The 24,590-nt window shown below is 45.3% G+C and overlaps 1 protein-coding gene across 4 annotated transcripts in view; it reads left to right on the plus strand.

Annotated features, from left to right (window-relative positions):
• The window catches only part of LOC109867273 (SLIT-ROBO Rho GTPase-activating protein 1), a 148,119-nt gene that overhangs the window by 79,127 nt on the left and 44,402 nt on the right, over window positions 1-24,590 (plus strand). For 3 of the 4 annotated variants that reach the window (XM_031801745.1, XM_031801747.1, XM_031801748.1), the window contains exons 8-12: window positions 469-570; window positions 7,700-7,897; window positions 8,523-8,607; window positions 9,727-9,754; window positions 24,261-24,294. In XM_031801745.1, coding sequence (XP_031657605.1) covers window positions 469-570; window positions 7,700-7,897; window positions 8,523-8,607; window positions 9,727-9,754; window positions 24,261-24,294 — 447 coding nt within the window. Of the gene's footprint in view, window positions 1-468; window positions 571-7,699; window positions 7,898-8,522; window positions 8,608-9,726; window positions 9,755-23,499; window positions 23,609-24,260; window positions 24,295-24,590 lie in introns of all 4 variants that reach the window. The other variant, XM_031801749.1, reaches the window with a different exon arrangement.

Genomic DNA, 24,590 nt, shown 5'->3' on the forward strand with positions numbered 1-24,590 from the left:
AAGTAACCCCCTTTCAGATGAAGTAACCCCCTGTCAGATTAAGTAACTCCCTGTCAGATTAAGTAACCCCCTGTCAGATTAAGTAACCCCCTGTCAGATTAAGTAACCCCCTGTCAGATTAAGTAACTCCCTGTCAGATTAAGTAACTCCCTGTCAGATTAAGTAACTCCCTGTCAGATTAAGTAACCCCCTGTCAGATGAATTAACCCCCTGTCAGATGAAGTAAACCCCCTGTCAGATGAAGTAACCCCCTGTCAGATGAAGTAACCCCCTGTCAGATGAAGTAACCCCCTGTCAGATTAAGTAACTCCCTGTCAGATTAAGTAACTCCCTGTCAGATTAAGTAACCCCCTGTCAGATTAAGTAACCCCCTGTCAGATTAAGTGACCCCCTGTCAGATTAAGTAACTCCCTGTCAGATGGTGGTGACTTTCTGTTTAGTGATGATGTGTTTCCTCTTCCTGCCCAGGTGTGCCAGATCGCGATGCAGCCGCCGGTGAGCGGAGAGCTGATGTTGAGGTTCCAGCAACTACAGTCCCGCCTGGCCACTCTGAACATCGAGAACGAGGAGGTAAGAGGGAGCCTAACACTGCCATACCTTGGTCTTATTCAGTAGGGTATGTAACAGAAAGGTATTGCAATGAAAAATGCAAATGGGTGTTTTTTTATTGGACCTGCTAGTCCTTAAATCCAGGTGGTCCTTCCCTGTTTCAGGCAGTTTTTTTCATTTGGATCCTAATGAACCCAACCCTAACTCGCTTGGGTAGCCAACCACACCAACCAACATCATCTGCTTGCATTTTTGTCCATTGTGGTCACATGTTGGGAAGGAATTGAAATGCTGTATGAAAAGTTCACTTCAGTCAGAAGGTAGCCAAGGGGGGTTGATATCTTAACTCTTTCAGAAATCGAGGTTGGAATAGTTTCCATACAACAAAACTCTCCTACACTGCAGGCAGCCTTCAGAACCACTCAGAGAAGTCTTCTCCATTGCTCCCAATGGTGGAAAAAAATCACTCTCTTTCTCACACACACACACACACACACACACACACACACACACACACACACACACACACACACAATCTCTTTTATTTGTACACTGTCCCACTTCTCTTGGTTTCGACATTGGAGGTGCATCCCTGGCTGTAACGTTTTAATCGGACTGGCTGGCATGCCTGAGTGCTGTGGTGTTAGGGAGTGCAGTCACGTCCATCAGTCTGGCTTCTTGTGTCTCTTGTTGTCTCACGTCTGACCTGCATCTCGTCTTGTCTCACACCAGAGCACACAGCCTTCTGTCTTTTATCTCGCGAAGAAATAATGACTTGGGAAAGAATGCTTGTAAATGTGAAGAGCGATTTCAGACCGGCTTGATTATACAACTAAAGAAAATGTATAGATCAGTTTTTTTGTCAATGCATAATGTCTGCAAGATGTCTATCTTTTTGACCTCTTCACTGTATGTTTGTGGTGTGAGTGGTGTGTTTCATAGAGTAGAGTACAAGGCTCAGACTATCCCCCACTGGGGGTATGATGCAATTCTGGATGGGAGTTGTTGTTGACACCTAAGCCCAGCTGGTGCTTTCACACTGCCTGTGTGTAGTCAGTGCAGGCAGAACCAATCGGTTTGGAGGGTCAGGAAGAGCCATGGTGCTGCATGCCCTTGTCTGCCTGGATGAAACGGAGCTCCACATATGGATCAGGATGGGGAACCACTGCTCTGTGTCAAGTCCATAAGATGGCCTCTTCATGGTGTCTCATTGAAAAGGCCTTTCCAGCGGCTGTCATTTGAAGACACTGAAGCAGAACTGTACAAACACATTACTAGCTGTCAAATCCTTCCCCCTTCCCTGTTTCCTCAATTCCTCCCCAAGCTCTCCAATGCGCTTTGAGAGGAATTGAGTAAATGAGGAACGAGGAGGCAAAGATTTGACGGACCAAGATCTACTCCAGCCAGGAAAAGTGAAAAACTGGGATTTGTTGTGTTTTTCTCTGGTATCATGATCTGCAGCTGTTTCCTTGACAGCACGAGAGGATGAAGGAAAACATGGATGAATCATTTATTAGCATGAGAGTAGGAATTCTCTCATCCCCATTGGGCCCACTGTGGCCCCCTGGTCTGGTTCGCCTGCCCTCCAAAGATGTATGGATCTACAGTGTATATATGCAGATATATCTGCAGAAATGGAGTATGTTCTGCTATGTTGGTTATCAACTCCCCTTGTTGGTTAAACCTCTACTTCTGAGGACAGTGTTGTGTTCATTACAATTCCTTTGCCATTCAATAATCTGTTGATTTTACATTTAAATTCCCTTCTCTTTAGACAGACAGCGTCTCTATCTCTCGCTAGATGTGTACCAAACTTAATAAATATTCTCAAGGCGTTTTGTACTAAACCCCGGCAATCCAATACGGTCTCCTTTGTAGGGAGCCCGTGTTTTTTTTTTTCTACAGATAAACCTCCGGGTGTCGCATCAAAACATGGGAGATGTGTGCTCGGTGTTGGCAGCCCTGATTCACTGATTGTGAGATTAGCTTGCTGCTCACCACAGGCCCTGAGGAATAGAAATCATGCTATTCCCCAGACAGATTTATACTGGAGGTGACATGCTAGTTGTGAAGTCCCATGCTAGTTGTGAAGTCCCAAGTCCCAGGCCTCCTGATCTGATCCTTCTGGGCACCAGTGGGTAGATCTCAGTGAGCCTCTCCATCTGAAAGCCCTGCTGTAATTGAGCCTAGCAGTCATCACTGGTAACTAGTAGTCTGCTGAATGATGGAGGGACTTTCATGCATGGGTCCTCTCTATACTGTAATTCAAAAGTCACTTGCACATCTGCGCTATCTTTTTGCAGGTGCATGGTAACAGTTGAATAAGATGAGAAAAAGAAGAAACCCGCACACTGCTCTTTAATACGCTTTAGGTATCGGCCTCATGGCCTTTGTCAGAGCGCCTCTTCATGCTGTGATAGCTGGGCCCCTTGGCCTCCACTGTCCCACCCAGGAGAGGCTGGGAGAGTGGGGGCTCGCCTCTTATTCAGGGCCTTGTTAGGAAAGGTACTCCTATGCCCATGGCACAGAGATGATTGAACCCATGGGCTGGTCCTAAATAGTGCAACTCTGGACTCGTCTTCAGTACCCGTATTCAGTACCTGTATTCAGTACCCGTATTCACAAAGCCTCTAGGAAGACCCAGGTCTTTTGGTCCTATCAAAGCAGAATGTTGGGAAAGGAAGGGAAGTATTTTGAGCACCCTCATTCCACTCAGTATTATCACTCTTCATCTGAAACTACTAAAACTGTCAAATAACCCAGTTCCCTTAATAATTGAAGGTAAAACTATAATAGTGATGTCATCATCAGATGTCCTAAATCACCACACCATAGATCAAACAGACAGGTGGACATTTAAAAAATTGAAATGTCTCTTATTAGAAGTTGAATTGCCTGCCAATCCTACATTTTGTCTTGCAGACTGTCGTTATCCCTGTACAGACCTGTAGTGTTGTTTCTGGTTTATGCTCCACATAGAGACGAATGACAGTGTAATACAACCGTGTGTGTGTGTGTGTGTGTGTGTGTGTGTGTGTGCGCACGTGCAGAATCAGTTATGAACCTAACCGTTACCGATACCACATGTAGATGAAACGGGAGTTGAATGAAAGAGAGCCTTGGCTTTATTCATTCATAGCACCCTGTTTTTCTAAGGTGCCTCCTCCATTGAATGAGTCATGGGTCTTAACCTCCCTGTCAAAGTTCTGTGTTGTATGCAGAGTGGCTCTTTCTCGCGCTCTGGGGTTTTATTGGCTTGGGAAACGTATGTCTACATTGCCAAAGCAAGTAAATAACAGTAAACATTACATTGTTTTTAAGGATGGTGCATATGACCACAAACGTTTCAGTAAACATTACACTTGCAAAAGTTCCAAAATTATAAAGACATTTCAAATATATCATGTGCCAATAGATAAAGTACAAAAGGGAAAATAAATAAACATAAATATGGGTTGTATTTCACTGGTTGGTCTTCACTGGTTGCCCTTTTCTTATGGAAACCGTACACAAATCTTACTACTGTTATGGCACACTGTGGTATTTCACCCAGTAGATATGGGAGTTTATCAAAATTGGGTTTGTTTTCAAATTCTTTGTGGGTCTGTGTAATCTGAGGGAAATATGTGTCTCTATGGTCGTACATTTGGCAGGAGCTTAGGAAGTGCAGTTCAGCTTCCACCTCATTTTGTGGGGAGTGTGCACATAGCCTGTATTCTCTTGAGAGCCAGGTCTCCTCACTCACTCACTCACTCACTCACTCACTCACTCACTCACTCACTCACTCACTCACTCACTCACTCACTCACTCACTCTCTCCTTCCTCTCTCTCTCTGTCTCCTATCTCTCCTTCCTCTCTCACTGTCTCCTTCCTGTCTCTCTCCTTCCTCGCTCCTTGTCACTCAATCTCTATTTCCTTTCTCTCCCCTTTCTCTTTTTCCATCCTCTCTCCGTGCATCTTTCGCTCGCTCTTGCTCTCTCCCTCTTTCTCTCTCTCCTTCCTCTCTCGCACGCTCTTGTTCTCTCTCTCTAAACCACTCCATCAGGTGAACACATGCACTCTGCCATTGCATGAGCCATAGGCATACAAAAACATTTCCCTCCTGTCTATCTATCTCCTAACTCTCTCCCTGTCATTTCGCTCCTTCTCACCCAAATATACACTGCTCAAAAAAATAAAGGGAACACTAAAATAACACATCCTAGATCTGAATGAATGAAATATTCAGATTAAATACTTTTTTCTTTACATAGTTGAATGTGCTGACAACAAAATCACACAAAAATGATCAATGGAAATCAAATTTATCAACCCATGGAGGTCTGGATTTGGAGTGACACTCAAAATTAAAGTGGAAAACCACACTACAGGCTGATCCAACTTTGATGTAATGTCCTTAAAACAAGTCAAACTGAGGCTCAGTAGTGTGTGTGGCCTTCACGTGCCTGTATGACCTCCCTACAATGCCTGGGCATGCTCCTGATGAGATGGCGGATGGTTTCCTGAGGGATCTCCTCCCAGACCTGGACTAAAGCATCCGCCAACTCCTGGACAGTCTGTGGTGCAACGTGGTGTTGGTGGATGGAGCGAGACATGATGTCCCAGATGTGCTCAATTGGATTCAGGTCTGGGGAACGTGCAGGCCAGTCCAGGCCAGTCCATAGCATCAATGCCTTCCTCTTGCAGGAACTACTGACAATGAGGTCTAGCATTGTCTTGCATTAGGAGGAACCCAGGGCCAACCGCACCAGCACATGGTCTCACAAGGGGTCTGAGGATCTCATCTCGGTACCTAATTGCAGTCAGGCTACCTCTGGCGAGCACATGGAGAAATGCCACCCCACACCATGACTGACCCACCGCCAAAGTGGTCATGCTGGAGGATGTTGCAGGCAGCAGAACGTTCTCCACGGCGTCTCCAGACTCTGTCACCCCGTAGCACTCACTTCCGTCATCATGAAGTGCTTTGAGAGACTAGTCAAGGACCATATCACCTCCACCCTACCTGACACCCTAGACCCACTCCAATTTACTTACCGCCCAAATAGGTCCACAGACGATGCAATCTCAACCACACTGCCCTAACCCATCTGGACAAGAGGAATACCTATGTGAGAATGCTGTTCATCGACTAGAGCTCAGCATTTAACACCATTGTACCCTCCAAACTCGTCATCAAGCTCGAGACCCTGGGTCTCGGCCCCGCCCTGTGCAACTGGGTACTGGACTTCCTGACGGGCCGCCCCCAGGTGGTGAGGGTAGGTAACAACATTTCCACCCCGCTGATCCTCAACACTGGGGCCCCACAAGGGTGCGTTCTGAGCCCTCTCCTGTACTCCCTGTTCACCCACGACTGCGTGGCCATACACGCCTCCAACTCAATCATCAAGTTTGCGGACGACACTACAGTGGTAGGCTTGATTACCAACAACGACGAGACGGCCTACAGGGAGGAGGTGAGGGCCCTTGGAGTGTGGTGTCAGGAAAATAACCTCACACTCAACGTCAACAAAACTAAGGAGATGATTGTGGACTTCAGGAAACAGCAGAGGGAGCACCCCCCTATCCACATCGATGGGACAGTAGTGGAGAGGGTAGTAAGTTTTAAGTTCCTCGGCATACACATCACAGACAAACTGAATTGGTCCACCCACACAGACAGCATCGAGAAGAAGGCGCAGCAGCGCCTCTTCAACCTCAGGAGGCTGAAGAAATTTGGCTTGTCACCAGAAGCACTCACAAACTTCTACAGATGCACAATCGAGAGCATCCTGTCGGGCTGTATCACCGCCTGGTACGGCAACTGCTCCGCCCACAACCGTAAGGCTCTCCAGAGGGTAGTGAGGTCTCCACAACGCATCACCGGGGGCAAACTCCCTGCCCTCCAAGACACCTACACCACCCGATGTCACAGGAAGGCCATAAAGATCATCAAGGACAACAACGACCCGAGCCACTGCCTGTTCACCCCGCTATCATCCAGAAAGCGAGGTCAGTACAGGTGCATCAAAGCAGGGACCGAGAGACTGAAAAACAGCTTCTATCTCAAGGCCATCAGACTGTTAAACAGCCACCACTAACATTGAGTGGCTGCTGCCAACACAGTGACTCTAATAATGGGAATTTATGGAAATGTATGTAAAATACATCACTAGCCACTTTAAACAATGCTACTTAATATAATGTTTACATACCCTACATTATTCATCGTATATGCATATACTGTACTCTATATCATCTACTGCATCTTTATGTAATACATGTATCACTAGCCACTTTAAACTATGCCACTTTGTTTACACACCCTACATTACTCATCTCATATGTATATACTGTACTCGATACCATCTACTGCATCTTGCCTATGCCGTTCTGTACCATCACTCATTCATATCTTTATGTACATATTCGCTATCCCTTTACACTTGTGTGTATAAGGTAGTAGTTTTGAAATTGTTAGATTAGATTACTCCTTGGTTATTACTGCATTGTCAGAAATAGAAGCACAAGCATTAACATCTGCTAACCATGTGTATGTGACAAATACATTTGATTTGATTTCTTTCATCCCTTTTTTATTATTTTTTATTTTTTACCTTCTATTTAACTAGGCAAGTCAGTTAAGAACAAATTCTTATTTTCAATGACGGCCTAGGAACAGTGGGATAACTGCCCGTTCAGGGGCAGAACGACAGATTTGTACCTTGTCAGCTCAGGGATTTGAACTTGCAACCTTTCGGTTACTAGTCCAACGCTCTAACCACTAGGCTACCCTGCCGCCCCTACCATCCTTCCACCTCTATTCTTTCATCCCTACCTTCCTTCCACCTCTATTGTTTCTGAGTGCATGCAAATTGAATGCTCTGGTCTGGAGTCATGCTCAAGGACGGATGCATTTGTCATGCTGAGTGTGAACCGAAAGGCCATGCAGACAGAAATGAAAAGCCATGCATTTATCACATTACTGCCTAGGAGTTCAGGGGTCATTTGGTCAGTGGTCGTCACTGAGCACTGGTCCTTCGAGCCGGATTGGGAAACTTGAGTGAGCTTATGAGTACTTGAGGGAAAACAAATGACAGTGTAATGTGTTTACACCTGTGACACTGTAAACCTGTCCTAAAGCGCCGATCCTCTTTGGGTGCCCTCCAGATCAAGAAGACGTCAGAGGCCACCCTGACGACCATCCAGGACATGGTGACCACCGAGGACTACGACGTCTCTGAGTGTTTCCACCACAGCCGCTCCACTGAGTCGGTGAAGTCCACCGTGTCGGAGACCTACCTCAGCAAGCCCAGCATCGCCAAACGGAGGGCCAACCAGCAGGAGACGGAGCAATTCTACTTCATGGTGAGCGGAGCGCCCCCTATTGGTAACCTCCAGGTTATGACTGTAGAAAACTGGGCAGGGTCATATTCATGTGCATACTGTAGTAGCAAAACATAGCAAAATGTTTTGCAATGGAAAGCAAAAACGATCATTTCTTATTGGACACGTTCAGTAAGTCCTGCTGACTTTAAATTCAGACTTTCAGTCACTATGGAAACTGCTGTTGATAGATGGCTAGGAAATTAATACATTGGATTTTGACTAGTTTGGATGGTTGGGATCCATGGTCTTGTGGTAGTAGTTGTAATCTATCTGAGGAATGTGAACAGAAGCTGTGCTTGTATTTCTAGGGATTTGTTAGAGCCCTAAAATGCTGCATATCATATGTATTCCCTCTCTTGGCATTTTAACTCTCAGAAACAAAGCTCTCCAAAAATATATATTCCTTAGCGAGCGGTTAGGCTATTTTCTCTTCTTCTGTCCTCCTGGCTGTCTAAAGATGGACATGGTGCGATAAAGCTTTAAAAAGACTCCCGTTGTTGTTCTGTCCTTTGCCCTTGTCTGCTTTATCAGAGATTGGTGTCGTAAGGGCAGGCAACGCTTACTTGGCTCATCAGCCCTAGTAATTACTCTGAATTCTCCACAGAAATTCCGGGAGTTTCTGGAGGGCAGCAATCTCATCTCCAAACTGCAGGCCAAGCACGACCTACTGAAGAGGACTCTGGGAGAAGGTAAGGGATCAGAGACCCACATTGTGCTGGCCTACTTCCTGTCTGGCGGTCCCGTCTGTTGGTTAGTTAGTCTATCTGTCTGTATCTGTCTGACTCATCTGTCTGTATGTCCCTTGTGTCTGTTTGGCTGAGTTGTGATCTAAGCAGGTTTCCATATGTATGAAATGGTATACTGAATGTCTCCGTTATTGTCTGTGTGGGTTTGTAAAGGAACTCCTAAATAAATGAAAGGGAAAGATTGCATGCACATTCCAAACGAAGTACAGAGCTTTAGAACTTTAGAGCTAATTAGAAACCGTTAAAAACATATTTGGTTGATTCTAAAATTGTCCACTTCACTTCGCGCCAAGTCAGAGCTAAAGGGATTGTGCTGATGTACTATCCCTCTTCGTGATTGATTAGTGGTTAGCTTAATGGCCTGGCAGCATTAGCGCGGTATGACTATTATGGCTGGGTTCACTGTGTTCTACATTGGTGGGTTCTCCTCAAGGCCTTTGACTAAGCTACTGTCAACACTGAGCTGCTGCTGAATGCTAGCTAACTAGCTAACAATGCAGGAAGCAAGCTCTCGTGTGGTCTAAATCCATCAGTCTCAGTCAATCTGTTGGCTGTATAAGGAGTTGAGGAAGAGAATGGGGACTTTGATAATAATTAGTCATGGACTCCTGCCTGCTACAGTGAATGTTGATGAGTGTGTTCAAGTAGGTATAGGTAAGGCTAGCCCCACCCTGGTGTTACCCTGACAGGTCGGATCCTGTCCATGTGCATAGTGGATGGGCACAGGTTTAAAGTTGAAACCGTTCCTCTTGTTAGGAGCAATTTGTTTTGATTTGGAGTTTCTTGACTTGTGAAAACATGTGTTTTTGCGTGTGTGTGTGTGTGTGTGTGTACTTGGACAGGTGTTTTTTTTTTACTGCAGTTAAAGTATAAGTGTGTGTTACTGTGTGTGAGTCATTATGTGTCATTGTGTGCGTCACCATGAAGCCAGTGGTTGTGGGCAGATGGCAGGGCTGCATATGCTTTACTGAGCGTGTGCACAATGCTCTGCAGGCTCCTCTGGGAAAGGTCTCATCTCACATCCTCTCTCTCCCTTCCCCTTTTTCCCCTCGGTCTCCACAGGTCACCAAGGGGACTATATGACCACAAGGTAAGACACTACCACGCTCTCTCTCTCCCTCACACACTAACCTCTTAGGTTTTAATAAGACCCTTTCTGTCTATATTTAGCTGTCCCTATTCAGTTCTTTGAAAACTTATCCCCATAAGTAAAAGTCGGTGTACTCTTAGTTGCGAATGCCATTTCTCTTTATCCTCCTACAGTAAAATGACCAACGATATCTAGACAAATATATATTTCCACTGGTTTGTAAAGAAGATAAAAGTTTGCCACTTATCACTGTGTGAAGAGTAGAACAATCCCTACTGTACTTGAGCTATTATCAAACTGCTGACCCTGGAGAAGAGAGACCAGATGTTACTGCTCTAGACTCCCCAGGGTTTGAATTTGCCATATGCCCAGCATGGTATGGCATGGTAATATTGTCCCCTTCCAAGAGCCTCAACCCTCTTGCTCTCTCTCTCGCTCTCTCTCTCTCTCGCTTTCTCGCTCTCTCGCTTTCTCTCTCTCTCGCTTTCTCGCTCTCGCTCTCTCTTTCTCTCACTCTCGCTTTCTCGCTCTCTCACTCTCGCTTTCTCGCTCTCTCACTCTCGCTTTCTCGCTCTCTCACTCTCGCTTTCTCGCTCTCTCACTCTCGCTTTCTCGCTCTCTCACTCTCGCTTTCTCGCTCTCTCACTCTCGCTTTCTCGCTCTCTCACTCTCGCTTTCTCGCTCTCTCACTCTCGCTTTCTCGCTCTCTCACTCTCGCTTTCTCGCTCTCTCACTCTCGCTTTCTCGCTCTCTCTCTCTCGCTTTCTCGCTCTCTCACTCTCGCTTTCTCGCTCTCTCACTCTCGCTTTCTCTCTCTCTCTCTCTCGCTTTCTCGCTCTCTCTCTCTCTTTCTCTCTCTTTCAATTCAATGAAATGTGCTTTATTGGCATGACGTAACAATGTACATATTGCCAAAGATTACTTTGGATATTTACAATATTAAGATAATAAGAATCAAAATGGTCAACAGGACAACAGTAACAACAATAACCAAGGGTCAAAATAACCATACATTGAACAATAACCATACATTGAACAATAACAATAAGCATACAGTAGAGGACATGTGCAGGTTGACTGGTCTTTCAGACACTGTCCCTCATCTTATGGCAGGCAGCAATGTAGTGCGCTGCCAACCCACAGCTCTCTGCGTCCTCCCCCAACAGAACAGGTAGCCTATTCTCATCAGAGAGGTCTTTGAAACCTTGAATAAGGGTTTCAAATTTGGGGAAATGAAACTCTAATTGTTTTATATTTTTTACATATTGTCAGGAAATGCAGTTAGCCACGGTGTACTGTCGATTTAGGGCCAGATAGCACTGCATTTTGCTTTGTGCTTGTGTTTCCCAATAAGCAATGTAGTTTTGTTTTGACTGTGTTGTAATTTGTTTTATTCTGATTGATTGGATGTTCTGGTCCTGAGGCTTCAGTGTATTAGTAGGATAGGTTTGTGAACTCAGCCCCAGGACCAGCTGGATGAGGGGACTCTTTTCTTTGCTCAGTTCTTGGTATTGCAGGGCTTGGTAATGATATGAGAGGGGGTCAAAGTATTTTGGATGTTTCCAAAACTTAATTGCTCTTTTTCAAGTTTTTATTATTAGTGGATATTGGCCTAATTCTGCCCTGCATGCATGGTTCGTAGTTTTCCTCTGGACATGTAGGAGAATCTTACAGAACTCTGCATTGAGGGTTTCAATGGGGTGTTTGTGCCATTTGATGAAATCTTGTTTTGCAAGTGGACCCCACACCTCGCTGCCATAAAGTGCAATTGGTTCAATGACACATTCAGTTAGGTTTAGCCTAATTTTAATAGGTATTTCAATTTGAATTTGTTTTTAATGGCGTAGAATGTCCTGCTTGCTTTCTCTCTCAGTTCACTCATTGCATCATTAAGGTGTCCAGTTGAGCTTGTTTTTAAACCTAAGTAATAGGTGTGTGCAGTACTCTATTTATTTTGTACCAATTGAGGACTTTGGTCTAATTCACTGAGATCTGGATCATCTCTGGAAAATCATTATTTTAGTATTTTTGGGGTTTACTGGGCGACAGCAGGCATAGGTAATTTGCGAAGAGTAGGCATTTAACCTCGGATTTGTGGAGACTAACCACTTTTTTGCCATATGCCTGAATATATACAGTGGCGCAAAAAAGTATTTAGTCAGCCACCGATTGTGCAAGTTCTCCCACTTAAAAAGATGAGAGAGGCCTGTAAGTTTCATCATAGGTACACTTCAACTCTGACAGACAAAATGAGGGGAAAAAATCCAGAAAATCACATTGTAGGATTTTTTATGAATTCATTTGCAAATGATGGTGAAAAATAAGTATTCTGGAACTTGCAGTCGAAAGGCATTCTGGAAGGCATTCTGGAACTTGCAGTCGAAAGGCATTCTGGAAGGCATTCTGGAACTTGCAGTCGAAAGCGTAATTCAATACAATTACATATGTAAATAACTGTAAAGAAATATCTTTAGATACAACTCAATGAATTAACCCCCCCCCCCCCGATGAACAACTGTGTTCATCTAGATCTCTAGGCAGTATATCAACTGAATAAGTCTCCTCAACAAAGTCCCTGAAGCAGTACGAACTGAACATGATCCAACTAGGCCATCTCGGCCTGGAAACAGTTCCTCAATCTTTCCTAGTTTCCAGGTTTGTCTGGGTGTGTTATCTTCTCCAATGAGTACAACGTCACCCGCTTTCAGTGGGGTGGGCTGTGGTGTGTCACAGCGGTGTGCTGACTTTAGATCCAGCAAGTAGTCTCTTCGCCCTTGTTTAATGTTGGGTGCTGAGTGTCACTTGCTCCAGAATGCATCACCTTCTCATGGTGGTACTGTATCAGCATTTCTGCGTATCTGTACTTATTGGGCAGAACCCATGGGTGCTGCTCTCTAAATGTGAAGTTGGACTGTTGCAGTCTTCCTCCTACACTGAGTAGTTCGTGTTCGTCCAGGAAAGGTTTCAGATCTCCTGTCCAAAACTCTGTTGTTGTGTTACCTTAATCCAGTACTTTTCTGCATCGAACAGTTCACCTTGCATTTTTATATTTGCACGAGCATTGGCTATGAATCTCTTTATCCAGGCGGTGACTCTGAACACTCTTTTCAGTTTGCTGTACCTTTCAAGCTCCAACACAGGTTCAGTAATGTCTGTGCCGTTTGCTGCGAGTTGTACAGTAACCTGGCAACTGGACTTGAGTTCTTTTTTCACCTCTTCCGGAACCTTGTTATTATCAGTCTCTTCGGACTGATTGGGTGATGTCAGAATTCTGGTTCCATTCCACCATAGCTCGCTCTGTGTCAAGTTTCGAACAGTTTGTCCTCTTGTAGGGAGGTCAGCTGGATTAGTTTTCCCTTCAATATGTGACCATGACTCTGGATTGGTCAAGGACTGGACCTCCGTCACTCTGTTCGCAACAAACTGTTTCCATTTCTGAGCTGAGCTGCAAATGCAATGCAGCACGATCATCGAGTCTGTCCACATTTTGATCTGTTTTTCTTCCATTTTCAGTGTGGTCATCAAGTTGTTTGCTAGTCTCGCTCCAATCACAGCTCCCATGCGCTCCAGGCGTGGCAGCATCATTTTCTTAAGTGGGGCTACCCTGGACTTGGATGCGACTAGACTTGTTGTTTCCCTGTCTTGTGACTCACCTTGCAAGTAAGCTACTGCACTGTAAGCCCTTTCACTTGCATCACTGAACACGTGTAGTTTCAGGGTGTGGTTATTCTGTGGCCGCATGTCTGTTCTGTACCACCTTGGTATGGTGAGCTGGTGTAACTGGGGTAGTTCTGAACACCACTGTTGCCATTCTCGTGTCAGATCAGGTGGTAATTCTTCGTCCCAGCTGAGTCCCCTCTCCCACATTTCCTGGAACATGCACTTGATCCTGATGGTGAAGGGAGTTCAGAAACCAAGAGGGTCGAATTGCGTGAACTTGCAATGAAGTTATCTACATAGAGTGACTCTCTCAGTATCTCTACAACTTCTGGTTGTTCTGTTTCATATTGTTTCAGGTGCTTCCTGATTGTAGCTGCCAGCAAAAATGGACTTGGGGAAGCTCCAAATACCACTCTTTTCATCCTCAGCACACGCAGCTCCTCTTCATTTTCTCCCCTTGGTGGGCCTGTGAGCCATAGAAATCTCATGGCGTCTCTGTCTCTCTCTGCTAGGGATATCTGCAGGAAAGCTTTCTTGATGTCTGCCATGAATGCGATCTCATGTAATCTGAACTTTATCAGAACGCTGAGCAGATCCGGATTCAGGTTCGGTCCTGTGAGTAGACAGTCATTGAGGGATGGACAGCCATCTTCATGGGACGAGGCATCAAACACCACTCTCAGTTTTGTTTGTCAACTTATCTTCTCAGAGTACTGCATGGTGAGGTAAGTAGTATTTTACGTTGTCTGCACTTGATGCGTTGTCCTTGGGCACGTCCTCTGCCATATCTTGTTGTAAGTAGTCCTCTACTACTTCATTGTATCTGCTGCACAACGTCACATCCTTCTTCAGTCTTTTCTTCAGACCTTCAAACCGTTTATTGGCGATTCTATAGTTGTCTTGGAGTTCTGGCATCTCTCGTTTACATGGCAACTCCACATGGTATCGCCCATCTTTGAAGGTGGTTGTTTCCTCAAACCTTTGTAGAGCCTCGTTTTCCTCTAGGTTCTGTGTTTTCTCGCTTAGAATACCCAGAGACTCAAGCTCCCAGAATGCATGCAGTTGCTTGGAGACTAGTGTGTCTTCATCAAGTGGGATGAACATGCAGGTTGCCTCGGCGACACTTGACATGGACATGGGTCCCTGCACCGACCATCCAAAGGTGCTCTCTAAAGCAACTAGCGTCTCCGCCAGTCGCTCCACTCTGCCTGATACTATCTGCCAGTAGTAGTCTGCTCCTATCAGGACAGAGAGTTCAGGATCATTGTCATCTCCTGGAAAGTCTGCGAGCTGCAGTCCCTTTCTATTGAGCTCATGTTGAATCTGTTCACCAGGAACCTTCATCACAGCTGTGCACACTTGTGGGGTTTCAATTGCCTCTATCTCTATTCTCTGCTGTTTGTCCCAGACATTCTCCAAGATGACTTTCACTGTGTTGCGTTGGGACGTTGCTGGGGCAGAGGAGCCAAACGTGTGAAGAGTGAGTGCCTCTTGTCTGATTACTGGTAGCTTCACGCCCTTCACAAGGTTTTCATGTATGAAGCTTCTCTGACTGTCTCCATCTAGTAAGCAATGAGCTATCTTCCTGCCCGATGGGCCTTCTACCCATGCCTTTGCCGTTTGTAGCAACACAGTGTTCTGTCCATCTGGCTTCATCCTCACTGAATGGGGAATAACTGAGGAAACAACAGCATCTACAGAAACAGTAGGGGGTTGCACCTCACTCCTCCTTACTGGTACACACAGCAATGTGATGTCTGCTTCCACATGTTGCACATGACACATCTTTGACTTTACAGAATTTTGCTATGTGTCTCTGTCTTAAACATACAAAGCATCTTCCCATGTTCTTTAGTTTCTCTTTGTGTGTAGCAATATTGTGGTCAGGGCAGTTTTCTGATTTGTGGTCTGCACTGTCACAGAATAGACAGTGTTGTTCCTTCTGGCTGGCTGTATGCAGTGCTGCAGCAGAGGGCATGTTGGGTCTTTTTGGTTTCATTTCATTGGAGAAGCATGACTTGTTCCATGGTTTGCTCTCTTTCTGTTGGTTGTATGATCTTGTCATTTGTAGCACTCTCTCCCTGCTCTGAACCTCTTTCTGTAGGAAACTGATAATCTCAGACACTTTCCATTCATCATCTACTCCCCTCTGACGAATATAGTCAACAGCTATGTCCTCTGGAATCATCTGCAGTAAGATTGGGCATAGTAGGCTTCCATAGGTTTCTGACACTACACCCAGTGATTCCAGGCTCCTAATCTGAATTTCACATTCATCATATAGCTGCCTCAATGCATTTAGATCAGAGGATTTCTTCACAGGTGTGAGATTCAGCAGCTTTGACATATGAGCACTAATCACAAGATCTTTCCTTCCAAATCTGCTCTTGAGTAGAGCGATTGCATCATCATAATTACTGTCTGTTAACATCAGTCCTGCTACTGCCTTTGCAGCTGGTCCTGTGAGATATGTTTTCAGATAGATACACTTCTCTTTATTACACAGTGAATCATTGTGAATAGCAGTCTCATACTGTCTCCAAAACTCCTGCCACATACTGATATCTCCATAGAATTTCTCAATAATCAACTTTGGTAGCCTTACTGATTGTCTCTGTGATCTGTTTGAGTTAGCGTCACTCACCCGGGCTGGTAGTGGATTGATGTCCTGTTTCTCCTTTATCACTCTTTGTGCACGGCTCTTCAGCATGATAATGCACTCTTTGTAATCCTCCGTGCATGCAATCTCTGCCTCCAATCCGTCCAATGGCGTTAACTGTTCAATTCCACTATCAAGTTCAAACAAACTGTCCTCCTTAGCCGATAGCAATTCCAACAATGTACTCAAAGTGATCGGTATCCGGATTTGACTGGGCTATTTCCACGTCAATCTGATTCAAAATCCGCGTTGTGGCGCCTCCAATGGTACTCCGCTTTCGTCTCATTCTTTCTGCTTCATGCCGACGTTCCTCCTCAGCCATTTCAGCCACTTCTTCGTCGCAGCTCATATCCTGGGTTTCGGCACCAAATTTTAGATTAACTGTCGTCAAAGTAATGACTCGGGACGTCGGGTTTGATATGAAAGCTTCTTTTAGTAGTAATATTTGTTCACGTTACATTTAACAACTTTAGATTCTACAGAGCAATGCAGGTAAGATGCTAGTGGAAAATCAGCTTAATCACTTTGCACCTGCACATAACTGGCGCGTTATCTCTCTCATTCCTGTCGCAAGGCATTCTGGAACTTGCAGTCAAAAGCGTAATTCAATACTAACCAATACAATTACATATGTAAATAACTGTAAAGAAATATCTTTAGATACAACTCAATGAATTAACTTAAACATTAACTCTGTAACACATTAAGGTTACAACACACGTGTAACAACACCTGCACAACATCCGAACATCACACCTGCGGGACAGGTACAGGATGACAATAACAACTGCCCGAGTTAGACCAGGAACGCACAATTCCTCCATCAGTGTTCAGACTGTCAACAATAGGCTGAGAGAGGCTGGACTGAGTGCTTGTAGACCTGGTCCTCACCAGACATCACCGGCAACAACGTTGCCTATGGGCGCAAACCCACCATCGCTGTCTCACCAGGGATGGTGATAAGATTTGCGTTTATCGTTGAAAGAATGAGCGTTACATCGAGGCCTGTACTCTGGAGCGGGATCGATTTGGAGATGGAGGGTCCGTCATGGTCTCGGGCGGTATGTCACAGCATCGTCGGACTGCGCTTGTCATTTTAGGCAATCAACGCTGTGTGTTATAGGGAAGTCATCCTCCTCCCTCATGTGGTACCCTTCCTGCAGGCTCATCCTGACATGACCCTCCAGCATGACAATGCCACCAGCCACACTGCTCGTTCTGTGCGTGTTTTCCTGCAAGTAGGAAATCACGCACTGGTTTCTCTGTGACTTACTGGTTTCTCTGTGCCAGGAGTAATGAAGGGTGCCACGATAGCACTGTCTGCGTATGCAGATGACGTGACAGTTTTTATTACAGGGGGTGATGTTAAGGTTCTCTCAAACACTTTAAAGGTGTATGAGGGGGCCTCCTTAACTAGAGTTAATTGGGAAATGAGTGAATCACGGTGGGCAGGTCAGCCCCAGACGGGGTCTGCTCCACGGTTACCAGGTGGGCTTCAGTGGGGCAGAGATGGGATGAAGACATTGGTTTTTTTTCTAGGCTCTGATGTATTTCAGAAAAAGAACTGGGAGGGTGTAGTAAGTGTGTGCCAGACTGTCAAGGTGGAAATGGGTGCTACCCCAGCTGTCTTATAGAGGAAGGGTCCTGGTAGCTAATAATCTTTCCGCCTCTACCCTGTGGCACAGACTATGATTTTACAGCCACCTGATACAAGAGCTTCAGAGGACCCATGTCAATTTCTTCTGGTCTGGACAACACTGGATTAAAGCTCTGTACCTGCCACTGCACGAGGGTGGGCAGGGCCTGGTGGACATTTCTTCCAGGATCATGGCTTTCCGGCTTCAAGCAGCCCAGAGACTGTTGTACAGTGACGGTTCTAGCTGGGTCGACACAGCCTACACATTGATGAGGAGAACGGGCTGTTTGAGCTTAGACAAGCACATTTTCTTCTTCAAGCTGGAAGGGGTGATTTGTCTGGCCTGACTCCATTTTATGAGTCTGTTATGCAGGCTTGGAGAGTTCTTGTCAAGTCCCGTAAAGCCGGCATGTCACCAGGGATGTGGCTTTTTGAAGAGCCTCTTTTTTACAACACTGCCATCCAGTCCCGAGCTCTGGGTTCAGCCAGCCTACGTTCATGCCTGTTAAGTGTGGGGTGTACTAAGCTGGGTCATCTGATGCGGAGCAGGAGCAGATCGTTGGAGGAGCTGGGAGAAAGAGCGGGGATCCGATTATCTCGCCTACTGAGGAAGGTCGTAGCTGAGGTCTGTGACTGACACTGCAGTATGTGACTGACACTTCCAATTCTGAACGTTGGAAGGAGGGTCTGGATTATGTGTTCCCTGCACTGATTGTTAGTGCTGCTGCGGGGTCATTCGAGGAGATGCTGCTTTCATTCGATACCCCGGGGCTGGGGGATTTCAACGAGGTGGGAAAGAAGGCCCTGTACAAAATCTGTGTAAAACTGTCCCATGCCTCTTCCCTGGAAGGGGTCAAATCGGCGAGGTGCCCAAAAGGCTGTTGGCGGTCTTTATACAAACTGCCTATTGAAAAGAGGACAACTGACCTCCATGGAGCCATTCTGTGCTGAGTCTGAAACTCTGGCACATTTAGTCGAAGGGGTGTAGTTATTTTGCTTAATTTTGTGTTGGGGGCAGCTAAATTAGCAACATGGAAGACCTGAAAAAACAGTATTCGGGGACAGGGGTCTGTGGATGTGGTGGGATTGCTGGAGGAGATGTTGGCAACGAGACTGAGGGTTGAGTTTGCCTATTACAAACTGGTTAACAATATTGATCTGTTTATGAGTATATGGGGTATTCAGAGTCTGTTGTGTTTAGTTAGTGTGGAGGAGGATTTGGTGCCGTGTTTTTAATTGATGTGTAACTTTGGTTTGGTATGATTTTGTATGAGTTTTTATTGTGTTGTGGGTTCCGAGACCCAATAAAAAGATGATTTAAAACTCACTCTCTCTCCCTCTTTTTCTATTTTTCTCTCTCGCTCTCTCTCTCTCTCTTTCTTTCTCTCTCGCTCTCTCTTTCACGCTCTCTTTCTATCACTCTCTCTCGCTCTGGGTTGCAGAATGGTTCTGAATCTCTCCCTCCTTTGAACTTTCTCTCACAGGGAAAGAAAGATGGAGAAATACTGTACTTTGCATGCAAATGCACTTTGTGTTAGTATCAAGATCAAAGGCTCTTGGGAGGAAATATTTGAGGGTGAATCTATGAAAATTCTCTCTACTTGTTTTGAAACAGTCTAATACAGTCGTACTACACCAGCTCTGACGCTCTTCGGATGTGGCAGGGCCTGTAAAACATTAGACTATAAAAGGAAGCACACCCAAGAGCTGCCCAGTGACACGAGCCCTACTGGATGAGCTAAACTACTTCTGTGCTCGCTTCGAGGCAAATAACACTGAAACAAGCATGAGAGCACCTGTGTGATCACGCTCTCCGCAGCCGATGTGAGTAAGGCCTTTAGACAGGTCAACATTCACAAGGCCGCAGGGCCAGATGGATTACCAGGACGTGTACTGCGAGCATGCGCTGAGCAACTAGCAAGTGTCTTCACTGACATTTTCAACCTCTCCCTGTCCGAGTCTGTATTACCAACATGTTTTAAGCCGTCCACCATAGTGCCTGTGCCGAAGAACACTAAAGTAACATGTCTAAATGACTACCGACCCGTAGCCGTGAAGTGCTTTGAAAGGCTGGTCATGGCTCACATCAACACCACCATCCCAGAAACCCTAGACCCACTCCAATTTGCATATCGCCCCCAACAGATCCACAGATGATGCAGTCTCTATTGCACTCCACACTACACTTTCCCTCCTGGACAAAAGGAACACCTATGTGAGAATGGTATTCATTGACTACTGCTCAGCGTTCAACACCATAGTGCCCTCAAAGCTCATCAGCAGGTTGAAAGCTTCAAGTTCCTTGGTGTCCACATCACCAACAAACTATCATGATCCAAGCACACAATGACAGTTGTGAAGCAGGCACGACAAAACCTATTCCCCCTCAGGAGACTGAAAAGATTTGGCATGGGTCCTCAGATCCTCAAAAGGTTCTACAGCTGCACCATCGAGAGCATCCTAATTGTTTGCATCACAGCCTGGTATGGCAACTGCTCGGCCTTTGACCACAAGGCACTACAGAGGGTCGTGCGAACGGCCCAGTACATCACTGGGGCCAAGCTTCCTGCTATCCAGGACCTCTATACCAGGCGGTGTCAGAGGAAGGCACTAAAAATTGTCAGACTCCAGCCACCCTAGTCATAGATTGTTCTCCCTGCTATCACACGGCAAGCGGTACCGGAGCACCAAGTCTAGGTCCAAGAGGCTTCTAAACAGCTTCTACCCCCAAGCCATAAGACTCCTGAACATCTAGTCAAATGGCTACCCAGACTATTTGCATTGCCCTCCCCCTCCCCTCTCCACACCACTGCCACTCTCTGTTGTCATCTATGCGTAGTCACTTTACGTAACTCTACCTACATGTACATACTACCTCAACTAACCGGTGCCCCCGCACATTGACTCTGTACCGGCACACCCCTCCCTGTATGTGTGTGTATATTTTTTTTTTACTGCTGCTCTTTAAATACTTGTTGCTTTTATGTCTTATCTTATCTTCGGTTAGGGGCTCGTAGGTAAGCATTTCCCTGTAAGGTTGTAATACGATTGATTTGAAGATATTGATTGTTTTGACACATTACTCACGTTTGTTTTTTCTCTTGCCCATTCTAGTAGAAATGTGTTTAAATATAACCATGAGAATGGCAGTAGAGGGACAACCCTGCTGCCCCCCCCCCCCCCCCCGGTCATCCTACATGCCATAGTCACTCATACAAATAATATTTGCTGGTCTGTGGTGTGTAATGAGGAGCAACCAGACGCTGCACTTGAATCGACTTATTCCAGTTACTAATAAGCACGCACCCATTAAGAAAATTACTGTAGAAACTGCACTACACTGTGAAACAAAGATAAATTATACAAAGAATGATAGTAAAAAGCTTTGGGGCACCTTAATGAAATTTTGGGAAAAATCAGATGGCTCATTCATTACAAAGCCCACTGATATTGCTAACTACCTTAATTACTTTTTCATTGGCAAGGTAAGCAAACTTAGGGATGACATGCCAGCTACAAATGCTGACACTACACATCCAAGTATATCGGACCAAGTTATGAAAGACAAGAATTGTACTTTTGAATTCCGTCAAGTCAGTGTGGAAGAGGTGATAATTTTTTTTGTCTATCAACAATGACAAGCCACCAGGGTCTGAAAATCTAGATGAAACATTTCTGAGGATAATAGCAGACGATATTGCCACTCCTATTTGCCACATCTTCAATTCAAGCCTACTAGAGAGCGTGTGCCCCAAGGCCTGGAATAGTAAGAATAGTAAAGCCCCCTTTACTTGCTCAAATAACCGACCAATCAGCCTGTAACCAACGCTTAGTAAACTTCTGGAAAAAATTGTTTGACCAGATACAATGCTATTTTACAGTAAACAAATTTACAACAGAATTTCAGCATGCTTACAGGAAAGGACACTCAAAAAGCACAGCGCTTACACAAATGACTGATGATTGGCTGAGAGAAATTGATGATAAAATTATTGTGGGCGCTGTCTTGTTAGGCTTCAGTGCAGCTTTTAACATTATTGATCATAGTCCGCTACTGGAAAAACATATGTGTTATGGCTTTACACCCCCTGCTATAATGTGGATAAAGAGTTACTTGTCTAACAGAACACAGAGGGTGTTCGTTAATGGAAGCCTATCAAATATAATCCAGTTAGAATCAGGAATTTCCCAGGGTAGCTGTTTAGGCCCCTTGCTGTTCAGCTTTCAAAGACATGCCACTGACTTTGAGTAAAAACATAGTTTCTATGACTCAACACTTTACACGTCAGCTACTACAGTGACTGAAATGACTGCAACACTCAACAAAGAGCTGCAGTTACTTTCAGAGTGGGTAGCAAGGAATAAGTTAGCCCTAAATATTTCTAAAACTGAGAGCATTGTATTTGGAACAAAATACTCACTAAACCCTAAACCTCAACTAAATCTTGTAATAAATAATGTGGAAATTGAGCAATTTGGGGTGACTAAACTGCTTGGAGTAACACTAGATTGGAAACTGTCATGGTCAAAACATATTGATGTAGTAGTAGCTAAGATGGGGAGAAGTCTGTCTATAATAAAGCGATGCTCTGCCTTCTTAACAACACTATCAACAAGGCAGGTCTTACAGGCCCTAGTTTTGTCACACCTTGACTACTGTTCAGTTGTGTGGTCAGGTGCCACAAAAAAGGACTTAGGAAAATTGCAATTGGCTCAGAACAGGGCAGAACGGCTGGCCCTTGAATGTACACAGAGAGCTAATATTAATAATATGCATTCCACTCTCTCCTGGTTGAAAGTGGAGGAGAGATTGACTTCATCACTACATTTATTTATGAGAGGTATTGCCATGTTGAATTCACAGAGCTGTTTGTCTTAACTACTGGCACACAGCTCGGACACCCATGCATACCCCCACAAGACATGCCACAAATGTCCAGAACAGACTATGGGAGGCACACAGTACTACATAGAGCCATGACTACATGGAACTCTATTCCACATCGAGTAACTAACGCAAGCAGTAAAATTAGATTTAAAAAACAGATTAAAAACTCCTTATTGAACACCAGGGACTGTGAAGCAACACACACATTGGCACAGAGGCATGCATAGACACATGCATACACACACTATACATACACATGGATTTAGTACTGTAGATATGTGGTAGTGATGGAGTAGGGGCCTGAGGGCACACAGTGTGTTGTGAAATCTGTGAATGTATTGTAATGTTTTAAAATGGTATGAACTGCCTTACTCTTCCTGGGGTCCAGAAAAATTATCTGCTGTTTTGGCAGCAGCTAATGGGGATCCATAATAAAAACAAATACACACACCCTCTCCCACCGGGACATGTCGTCAGGTGGATGCTGCCGCACGGCGCCCACACACACTCATCCCAGCAGGCCTGGTATTTTCATGACCTTTTGAAGTTTGGTGGTAATTCTCTCTCTAGGAGATGGTGACAGACTAGTGGGGATATCAAACCCTCTATCTAATATTCTCTCTCTAGGAGATGGTGACAGACTAGTGGGGATATCAGGATCCGGGCCCAGCGTCATCTCACGACTAACACTCAAACTCACAGGACAGGCTGGGTGACACCATACACGACTTCACAACACAAGAAGTCACTTTTGTGTGATAGTTTAGGATTGTTCACATTTGCGTGCGTAGTTTGTCTGAAATCTCAGATGTCAGATTTTTGAACTTCGGACATTGGTGAGTTCAGACAAACGGTGTATGTTCATGGTGGGAGATTTCTCTAACACAGTCTCCATTTTCCAGGCCTCCCAATGTGCCGCCCAAACCTCACAGTGGCACAAATAGGAGGACTAGGCCCCGCTCGGTCTTTAACGTTAAGTTGTTTAATGGCAATCTGGAGTCCTTTGTCAAGGTACTGGTCAAGTCTGGCCTTGGACTGCTACCGACCGTCTCTCCGACCGTTTCCATAATAATGACCGTAACTCAACAACTCACACTTTTGTCTTTTTCCTGGGGTCTGATCATTAGGCTGACCACACCAGTCAGGGATTTTATCTTCTCGTTTCTCTCTGTAGTCTCAAACGTTGGGGAAGCACAGGGGTGGCATTGCTACTGACAGAGTGCATCCAGGGAAGGAGGTATGATGACAGAGCAGAGGGCACACTAGCACAGTGGAGGGGGGTGAAGGGGGAGGGTGGGGAGAAAGAGGACGGGATGTAGGGAAGATGTTTGTCTCCATCTTTCCCCCGAGTCTCTGCTGTCAGCTAGGGCATTGGTATTCCTCCCTATTTCTCTCTCTTCCTTCTCTCTCTTCTCTGGCTGGTTTGAAAGCAGCCATTGTCAGCAGGATATATGTGACAGCCAGGGGATGGTGGCCAGAGCGATAAGGAATCCACCACCTCCCCACAATGCCCTGCTGCTTCCCCTGCGTTTGACGCCAGCTCTATTCTTAGTGTGTGGGGGGTGAGGGCTGGGCTGTGGTACTGTAGCTGGCTGCTGTGGTGATTTAATCTGGGTTTCACCTCTTTCTCGCTCTCTCTGCTTTCTTCTCTGCTTCCTCATAGCCGCGGACGACGGAACTCGCACGCCAGACACCAGGTAGAATGGAGACACTGTGGAGTGGAGAGGGACCCGTCCCTACTGCTACCTGTCTGTCTGTCAGAGCCGGGGTGATAACAGTATTGCCATACTCGTTAGTATTGTGGCAAGGAAACAAAACACGAAGCGGGTTTAACTTCTTTAGGAATAGCTCCCCAATGTTGGAAACAAACATCATTATGTTGTCATCCAGAGTCACATTTATTTACACTGCTCAAAAAAATAAAGGGAACACTAAAATAACACATCCTAGATCTGAATGAAATATTCTTATTAAATACTTTTTTCTTTACATA

The sequence above is a fragment of the Oncorhynchus kisutch genome, linkage group LG22 (genome assembly GCF_002021735.2).
Source record: "Oncorhynchus kisutch isolate 150728-3 linkage group LG22, Okis_V2, whole genome shotgun sequence".
In the NCBI taxonomy this organism is placed as follows: domain Eukaryota; kingdom Metazoa; phylum Chordata; class Actinopteri; order Salmoniformes; family Salmonidae; genus Oncorhynchus; species Oncorhynchus kisutch.